A 9,760-nucleotide genomic window follows, 5' to 3' on the forward strand; every position below is an offset into this window, starting at 1 on the left:
GTTTGCGAGGGTCGCGCGATCGGAAGGGGGCACCAATGCAATGCTTACAGTGAACAAAGGCACCCTGGCGCCGAAACAACTCGCGAGCGCGGCAACTCCGCGCGGATGTGCGTCCACTCGTTTGTCACGCAGCGATTCCCCGCAAAACATTACCTCGCGCCAGCTACCAGGACGGCAAGTGCGAGAGAAAAGAAGCCCGCACAGTGGACACCCCGCCGCTGCGGCTCACCGATATTCGCGGAAGCACTTTTGTTCCCCTAGGCATGGTAACAGCTGTGCCAGAATCTTTCACAACGGGCCCCCCGACGCGTGGGGCCATGTCGAAATCGGCCGTCACGGCGACCACCACCGTGGTAACCGCACGAGCCCGCTGTCGGCGCGCGTGCGAAGGGAAAACCACTCACCATCGTCGACGGCAGCCGCCAGCCACACAGCGTACGCGCAGTCGCCAAGCCGAGCCCAAGGAGCAGCGCGTATTGTTCGCCCGGTGCGCCGTCACGGCCTAAACAGCTGACATCAAGCCCCCGTTGCCCCTGCATGCGAGAAATGTGTACACTCTACGAGTCACATGATGCTATGACGTCATTTTAGGTGGTCATTTAAGGGGTTATCTATTGATTTGCTACGTCGCATCTAGATAAACAAAAACAATAGTAACTATTATGATAGCAACTTAAGCCAAGACTCCTAACTAATACTGAAAAAACAAAGTCGAAAGTGCAACAATGCTGCTCAGTTGCTTTGTTTCATTGTGTAAACAGCAAACTAATTGATACTTGAATGCTTCTTTTCTTTTTCTCAACCTACATTTTATTAATTTGCTGAAAAGCAAGTCAAAAAGTTTGCGGACACATGGCCATCACCACCACCTATCCAGGTCAAGCCAATTCTCTAGACAAAACTATCCAAAACAACGAAGTGGCGTTCTAGCCAAGGTTCTAGCCTCTTTGGCAGCGTTCTTTCTCTATGCCGGCAACGTGTGCGAAGGTGTCACTGGTGTTGAACGCGTTGGACCCTCGGTAATGTCGTGAACTGCCTTCCACGGCCGGAGCACCTTCGCTGAAAACCAGTGAGCTTCCCGAGACAGTATTCGCTTCGCCATGAACAGCGATTCGGCTGCGAAGGCTACGGCATTGGCGTCGCTGACGGAGACTTACACCGACTCCGAAGGCGAGTTGGACTCCGACCCCGAGGACAGCGGTGAGGCTGCGGCGGCTCCTTTGTCCACTGAGCGCACGCAGCCGAGCGTCGAGAGCACGCCCAGCTCACAGAGCGGAGGGGCGCCGCTCGTCTCGTACCGCGCCGAGGACGAGGACGAGGAAGCGGCGGCCGGGGACGAGCCTGAGTCTGGTCGCGTTGTGTACGTGCGTCCCGAGTCGCCGGTCTCTTTCCACCGTTGCCTGCAGAGCCTGGGGCCCAACGGCGTCTTCTTGCCGCCAGAGCCGCCGGGCCGGTGCGCGCCGGCGCTGCAGGAGAAGATAGCGCGCCTGTACGAACGCAAGCTGCGCGACGGACGCGACATGAACGCGTCCATCCAGATGCGCAAGGACTTCCGCAACCCGAGCATCTACGAGAAGCTGATCGCGTACTGCGGCATCGACGAGCTGGGCACCAACTACCCGCCCGAGACGTACGACCCGCACAGCTGGGGGCCGGACTCGTACTACGAGGAGCTGTCGAGGCGCCAGAAAGAGGAGATGGACAAGCGCGAGCGCGAGAAGAAGACCAAGGTGGAGTTCCTCACGGGCACCGCCAAGAAGCCCGAGCCGCGGAAGAGCAAGTGGGACGTGGGCGCCGCGCAGCCCGTGCTGGGAGTCGCCAGGCCCGTGTTGCCCGCTCTGGCCACCCGGCCCACCGTCATCTCGGCCTTCGGAACGCTCAAGCCGCCTGCCAAGCCCTGAATTGCCCTCTTTGCACCGGAGCCACGGCAGCGCAGATTCTTGCCAATGGCGCGCTACTACCGAATGCAGGGGCCAGGTTGTTTTGGACAGAGCTTGTTTCATTCTCCGTGAACCCACCTCTATTCTCTACCATTTTGAAAAAATGTGCAAAAGGACGCAGCTGTAAATAAGTACACGAGTTCTAATGTGTGCTACTGCACTGAAGAAAAGAAACTGTACTCGCACATCAGAAATACTCTTCTTTTGTGACGACCATGTTCTTTTGGGCTACTTTTCAGTACAGTTGGGCTTACTGTCTATTCCAATTAGTTGTACTACTGCAAGAACCGATTGCTTTCAATGGCAAGAACATGAGATAAAAAAACATGAGAATTGTTGCCTGCCTGGGCACATCTTTTGCACAGTTGCCCTTTCATCCCTTTTACAGTAAGTGTTGCACCTAGCCACCCTGTTGACTTCATGAGAGAAGATGACCAAGTCCTTCTCCTCAGCGGAAGGCAGCAACTCCTCGTTTTGGTGGCTTCCTTGAGGCTACAGCGAGCAACTTCGCAGGACTGCTTAGTGGCATAGGAGTCGCTGGAGTGTTTAATGGACAGTGACATACATAGTGCTGCATGTGTCAAAGCCAGCTTGCCATTGCTGTCTCTCTTGTTCCTAGGTTCTCCTTTTTTTCTGCATTTAGTGAGGTTAGTGAAATATAGTTCATGCACGGTGTTGCGACCAATGTATGTACAGGGTCGTCCACTCTTAGAACGCGCTAGCGCGTGGCCGCACTCTTCAGAGGGTCACCGCGTGCGACACAGTCGCTTACCGCAGCAAAGTGGCGCAGGAGAAGGTTTACCTGGACATGGTGCTTCGCGTCATCTGCCACTTCGCTTCGACGTGCAGCCGTTTCGGACGCAGTGACCCTCCAAAGAGGACGGCCACGCGCTAGCGCATTCTAAGAGTGGACGACCCTGTACTTGTGCAACGTATGGAGCAGTCCTGGGGACCAAGAGCATTGATGTGTAGTCAGCAACTGGTGTTCAGGCTTCCTGTCAGCACTGCTTGCTCTAATTCGATTTGGAGCGCTGGTTTGTGGTGAGGTACAGTGGACGTCAACAATTCTAAAAAAAAAAAAACGGTGGGCCTTCAGTACAATTTTTTTTTACAAAAGAGAGTTAGTTTCAGCTTCTTCAGCAACAGTTATATTTCACAAGTGCAGTTTGCAGCAAGGCTAGACAGGCTGCCATAATCGCAGCATCCAGGACCCAAAGTGTGGTGCAGTTCATAGTTTGGTTTTCACATAATCCTCCTGTTGTGCCCTTGTGGGATTGTTCAGTTGTCAAATAAAAAAGTTTCCACATGTTCCTTTTCAGGTCAAGTTATTGAGCGAAGTTTTGATAATTTTCCCGCATACTGTGTGATGTCAGTGCACGAAGAACCTTGGTGGTTGAAATTTTCGGAGCCCTTCACTACGGCATCTCTATAGACTGAGTTGCTTTGGGATGTTAAACCCCCATAAACCATAAAACCATTTCTGAGTTAGAACAGTAAGTGATGCCATTAATATAAGCTTTCAGTTTGTGCCATCATATGCAGTACCTCAAGGTCCCCTTTTGTTAGCACTTTGCGTGAGGAGTGCGCAAGTCAAGAAATTTATTTAGTAATGGCCTTGCAATGGACTGCTTGCATAAGCAACAGGAGCTATGGGAAGATTGTTCCGGTCTGTGGCTGTGATTCCAAAAAATTTGCAGCCACCTACGCGAAGGGCACGAATGGTCGGCGATATATAGGTGCTTCGCGAAACATAGTGCTGACGCCATGCATGGCGGCACAACTTTTGCGTTTATGTTAACGGAGGCTTACATCATCATCATCATCAGCCTGACTACACCTACCACAGGGCAAAGGCCTATCCCATGTCTCTCCAATTAACCCTGTCCTTTGTCGGTTGCCGCCACTGTATCCCCGCAAACTTCTTAATCTCATCCGCCCACCTAACTTTCTGCCGTCCCCTGCTGCGTTTGTTTTCTCTTGGAATCCACTTCGTTACCCTTAAGAACCAGCGGTTATCTTGCCTTCGCATTACATGCCCTGCCCAAGCCCATTTCTTCCTCTTGATTTCAACTAAGATGTCATTAACACGCGTTTGTTCCCTCACCCACTCTGCCCTCTTCCGATCTCTTAACGTTACACCTATCATTTTCCTTTCCATAGCTCGCTGCGTTGTTCTTAACTTAAGCTGAACCCTCTTTGTTAGCCTCCACGTTTCTGCCCCATAGGTGAGTACCGGTAGGATACAGCTGTTGTATACTTTTCTTTTCAGGGATATTGGTAAGCTACCATTCATGATCTGAGAGAACCTGCCATATGCGCTCCACCCCATTCTTATTCTTCTAGTTATTTCCCTCTCATGATCCGAATCTGCGGTCACTACCTGCCCTAAGAAGACATATTCTATTACTACTTCCAGCACCTTGCTACCAATTGCGAACTGCTGTTCGTTTGCTAGGCTGTTGAACATTACTTTGGTTTTCTGCATGTTAATTATTAGCCCCACCGTTCTGCTCTGCCTGTCTAACTGATTGATCATGCTTTGCAGTTCTTGTCCTGAGTGGCTTAGCAAGGCAATGTCATCAGCGAATCGCAAATTACTCAGGTATTCTCCATTAACTCTTATCCCCAACTGTTCCCATTCCAGTCCCCGGAATACCTCCTGTAAGCAGGCAGTGAAGAGCATTGGCGAGATCGTGTCTCCCTGCCTGACACCTTTCCGTATTGGAATTTTATTGCTGACTTTATGGAGAACTATAGTAGCTGTGCAATCGTTATAGATATCTTCCAATATTTTCACATAACACTCTTCTACACCCTGATTCCGCAATGCCTGTCAGCTGTCATGTCAGCTGTCATGCAGGCAGGCATTGCGGAGGCTTACAATGAGCTCTTTATGGCCATGAGCCAGCATTCCTACGGTACCCTAGACATAAACTGACCCGCATACGTTCAGCATTCGGAGCACGACGCTCTGTATCGGCCGCGACTAACGTGCAATGCGTTCGTCATGGGGGGGGGGGGACTTTATTTAGCAAGCGAATTCGAGGCCCGCTGGCCTCCTGGGCCTCTGACCGCAGTGAGGTCTTTAGGGTTAGGAGAGGCACAGTCCACGCTGGAGGAGGGGACGCCAGGCATGACAGGAGGATGTGGGTAAGGGTGGCCTTGGGGCGGGAGCACAAGATTGGTATGGGTGGTACCGCCATAAATTTAGAAAGATTGGCTGGTGTAGGCAGGGTTCGCGCTTGCAGGCGACGCCAGATTGACTGTTCTCGGGTAGTGAGGGATGGTTGAGGTGGCCGGTAGATTAGGCGCTCGGCACGGGAGTTTGCGGTGAGCTCAGCAAACGAGTGCGTATTTATTTATTTATTTATTTATTGTCAATACTCTCAAGGCCCGGAGGCATTACAGAGAGGAGGGGCATACAAAATCTAAAGTAATTTTCTTGAAATGTTCGACATCGGTGATTGCAGCGATGAAGGCAGGGAGGTGGTTCCAGTCATTTGCAGTTCGAGGAATATATATGAATTCAAGCAAAGGGTGGTTCCGCATTGTAGGATTCTTACCTTCCCAAGCAACCACAGATATCCGTCGGACGTACGAGCTAGATCCGAACGTCCTTTGCCGAGATCGGACGTCCATCGAACGTACGAACACAATCCGATTTCGGATATCCGTATTCGTACATCCGCCGGACGTACGGACAGTGTCCACTTTTGCATGGAGACGAGGTGTACGTCCGCAGGATGTAAGGCCGAGTACTTTCCCAGGCCATGAGTATGGGCGTTTTTTATTTCACAGAAAATTCGCGTCTTTCGTGTATGTATACTGTTTTATTTGCATCGGTTGGGGGGGTTTGAAGCGAAGATGTTTGTAAATTGGTGCGATTCCTCTCGTTCCTGCAGTGCAAGAGCCGCCAACGAACTAAATTTTTCTAAGAGGAGAAGCAGGTGTTGCAGAATTTTGCAAGAACTCAATGACTAGTTTTATATTTATAAAACTTCTCCAAATTAGTGCGAGACATGTCCACCGTTTTGCTAGCTAAACTTGCCATTGAAACCATTCGTAAGCATCAAAACTCCCGTGCATTCTGCTATCACCATCATCGTAGATGTCAGTTCGCGGTCAGTCCAATCCAGTCCATCAGTACGGCTCCGTTGCGCTACAATAGTTGCGCTGTTGTTGATTGTCGCGTAGTGTTGTCGCGCAGAGCTTTATAGCTCTGTTATATAGTGTACTAGTTCACTATACTCTGTTTTTAGAGAGTTTTAGTATTGCGGGCTTTGCGTAATTGCGTGCATGGCGGCGTCCTTTCAAGCGACAGCCGCCCGCTTCAGCCGATTCAGCAGCTCTTGCGATTCCGGTCGGCATGTTAACCGGCAACTACTGGTGTTTTTGCTTTTCGCTATGACTTACCTTGCTTCGACGATAAAGTTTAAGCTGCAATTCATCCCAGTTTTTGAGATACGATCTCGATTCTGGAGCGCGCAAGCCTAATGGAACCTCAAGCTGCACTGCTACCGTCTGCAACGGCCCGAAACTCAGCAGAAACCTAGCAAAACGTTTGGAACGAAATAAAAATAGATTTGGAGGTTTTTCGGGGTGTTTTATGGACATAAATTATGTAAAGAGACAAGTTTTTTTAACATTATACGTCATGTGATGGCAAATGTTCTTGCTCCAACGGCTTGTAGTTAACATTGCTTTTACGAGATGACGCCACTGTTTTACGTTTTTATTTCATTTTATTTTAATTTCGGGGTCATTTTGCAGACGAAAATGAACGCTGTACTGATAATTCGTTTAAAAAACTCGGTAATATTATACTTTGGCAAGTTAGCGGCAATGTCGGCCATTTTAGAAGGACCGTTGGCACCCATGTCAAGCTTGGTCAAGCAGGTGGCGTTTAGCGTTTTCAAAACGCTACACTAAAACGGTCTGTGGGGATAAGTTGCTTGCGGTACGCTAACGTACCGCTGTTTGCGGATGTTCAGCGGACGTACAGAACATCCGAAACAGACCTCTGTCGGCCGTCCGAAGTATATCGGCGGTTGCTTGGGTTAAAACTGTGATCAGTGCGTGAGGATATATAAGATGGAGGAAGCAGTAACTGATTTTTGAGAATAGGGTTAACATAATAAATCCGTTGGAAAAGACATAAGCGAAAGTATTTACGGCGCAAAGAAAGAACTGAAAGACCAAGGGTTGACTTTAGTGCAGATACACTTGCTCCCAACAAACACAAAACCTCCTCAGAATCTCCCAAAAATGACCCATCGGGACATCTGGAATCTCCCCAGGAGGTGCTCATTTTTCCCGAACACATCTAAAAAACGTCCCCACAACTAGCAATGTCCAAAAAGTTCGGCGTCCCATGGAAAGCCCCAAAAGGTTAATGCTCGATTTCTCGGCTCTGGTTCAATAAAATTATTCCTCCTTTTTCATGCAGCCTGCAGGCATTCAAGCGCAGATATGTGCCAAATTTCAGGTGCATACTTACGTTACAGGTGGTGTAATCCACCTTTCCACTCGTCTGAATGCGTGCTGGCTCGGCCGTTCTGCACTTATCCGTTTACGTGAAATGTCCTAGCATTTTGCACACAAAGGAAATATGAACTCAAAAAGTAACCCGATTTGGCCCATATAAGAGCAAATAGCAGCGCCATACAGAAGTAATTTCAGTTTACTAGCTGTGCTCTTACCACGAATTGCATCCTGTCGTCCATGCCGGCGACCGCACCATACACCACCACAATCAAAATGCATTCATATTTCAGTCAAAGAAAAACAATACAGACCGAATTTAAAGTCCGTGCCGAACAAAACCTACGTTCAACGGCGCAAATCTGAATGAATATAAACAGCAGACGCAAACGTATGCACCATTTAATACACAGTGCACATAACACTACGGCGCCATGCATATAATGATGGCCACTTTTTTCTCCAGCCCTGAGAAATCTGCAATATGAAGCAAGTAAAACAGAATACAGGCTGAAAGTTGATGCACCTTAAACGAGCATTCTAAGGGCTACAAAAGCAGATATGCACACGCAAAAGCAAACGTATGTAAAGAGCAACTTGGGTGACAAAAGAAAAGACGAGATGGGCGTACGCTGCAGACACGCAGTTTCAGGTCACGGATTTTCTTCAAGTTGAAACCCCTCTCACGCTTAGAGACTCGGAGCAAGCTTCAGCGACGTGTTATCAAAACAGAAAAAAAAATATTAGTTCTACTAGGCGAAAATAAAAAAAGTGCGAAAAGGGCCTGCAGTATGCTCAAATAAATAAATAAAATAAATAATTAAAATAAAAAAACATACCTTGACGACGTTGCCTACGGAAACCCAGGGATGAAATACAATGGCTGCAACAGCTGAAGCCATAAATTAAACGCAGGCTTCTGTCCTGCGCCTTCTCACAGCACAGCGAGCGCTCAAACATACGCGTTACACCCTCGTAACGATCGTGGGAGTTTTATTTTCTTGTGACTAAGTGTGGGGATAAGACTGCTTGGAGCCAGGCGGGAAGGTGAACGTGCTCAGGTACGTGCGGTGGCGCGCTGCATCCATGGTGCGGCAGACCGCGCATGCGGCACAGTCCAGCTTGGGAGTCTAGATCAAATCACGATTAATCCAGTGGGAGAGAGTCAATATAACCACGCGAACACTGCACAAACTATACCGCTGTGGCAGGATGGCTGCGCGGTGGCGAAGTAGGTAGAGCAGGCTAATCCATGGGCACTCGCAGAAAGAGAGTGGTGGGTCTCCGAAGGTCCTTCCCGCCTCAGACCGTAGTAGACGGCCACGCTGCCACCACCAACGTGCTGCAGTCGTCGGAGGCGCTGAGGAATGCAGGGTGCGTGCGAGGAGTCACCTATTGCCACGAACTCCGCTGCCGCGAACGCCGCCTCGAACAGCGGCATCAACAGTAGGGCCGTGGAGCTGCGCAAAGGACTTGCGATGCGCCGCCGCGGCATCAGTTCCAAAAGGAATGGTGTGGGCACGCCGAGGTGCGCGGGAAAACTTCCGTGAATCCGTAGCTACGAAGTCCACGACAGCCCAGTTGGCGCAGTGACGACAGCAAGAACTGCCGCGCGCTGGGGCTTGTGCTCGAACGTCTCGGGCAGCGCGAATAAGCGCGCGCAAAATGGCGTCCGTCCAGCGAGGAAGCCGGGCGAGCCAACGTTAATGGAACATTAACGTTGGGGCGAGCGACGGGAGGCCATTACTGCACTTCTGCTAGACAGCGGCGCAGCGAGGAGTGCCGATAGTCGGAGACGCCTGGAGGGACCACCACATAATGTTGAAGTTGGGCGCAAGCTGGGAAAACGCTAGAAGACGTGAAAGCTGGTGACCGCCGCTGCCGGCGGCGCGATGAAAATGCAGACCGCCGCCGCCTGCCTGCAGCATGGAGCCGACGGCCCACGTGCGAGAAACGCATGCGCCGAGAGAGATGCGGGGTTTACCGTTTCCTTCGGCTGTTCGGATGAAACTGCTGTTTCATCTCTCAAAGCGACGAGTGCAAGAGCAAAACCTTCTCTCCCCGCAGCTTGTGGCGCCAGGGAGAGAGAAAAGAGAGCGAGCTGTCAATTTTTATTTCTTGTTGAAAACCATTGGTCCCGAAAACGTTATACCCAGTTACCTTTCTGGGACCGAAATACATTAATTCTTTTTTGTTGCTGCTTAAAACTCTCGAAAGAACGTTTCTAGACCTTTAGTGGGAGCACTGCCTTTTTTCTTGTGTTTCTATGTCTTGCCTCTATGGTCTGGAAACGTTTGATAAATGCTGTACTGGGACTGGGACATTCCATCCTTTTTTGG

The 9,760-nt window shown here is 50.0% G+C and overlaps 2 protein-coding genes across 4 annotated transcripts in view; one reads left to right on the forward strand and one right to left on the reverse strand.

Moving 5' to 3' along the window:
- LOC149344751 (motile sperm domain-containing protein 1) overlaps positions 1–1,457 on the reverse strand; it is a 26,970-nt gene extending 25,513 nt beyond the window's left edge. The window contains exons 1-2 of one of the 3 annotated variants that reach the window (XM_089546361.1): positions 1,158–1,457; positions 405–533 (exon numbers count right to left, since the gene is read on the reverse strand). In XM_089546361.1, coding sequence (XP_089402487.1) covers positions 405–407 — 3 coding nt within the window. In that variant the 5' untranslated portion in view covers positions 408–533; positions 1,158–1,457. Of the gene's footprint in view, positions 1–229; positions 365–404; positions 534–1,157 lie in introns of those variants that run through there. The other 2 variants (XM_089546362.1, XM_089546363.1) reach the window with 2 other exon arrangements.
- LOC149344754 (SAP30-binding protein-like) lies at positions 912–3,248 on the forward strand. Its single transcript, XM_089546364.1, has one exon. It carries the CDS (start codon positions 1,101–1,103, stop codon positions 1,899–1,901), a length of 801 nt encoding a protein of 266 aa, XP_089402490.1. The 5' UTR covers positions 912–1,100; the 3' UTR covers positions 1,902–3,248.
- Positions 3,249–9,760: the final 6,512 nt, after the last annotated feature.

This window comes from Amblyomma mixtum, chromosome 5, assembly GCF_055824585.1.
Source record: "Amblyomma mixtum isolate Tamu chromosome 5, ASM5582458v1, whole genome shotgun sequence".
Lineage (NCBI taxonomy): Eukaryota > Metazoa > Arthropoda > Arachnida > Ixodida > Ixodidae > Amblyomma > Amblyomma mixtum.

Bases quoted from the DNA above. Each gene is read 5' to 3' on its own strand.
- LOC149344754 (XM_089546364.1), top strand. From the start codon at position 1,101: ATGAACAGCGATTCGGCTGCGAAGGCTACGGCATTGGCGTCGCTGACG.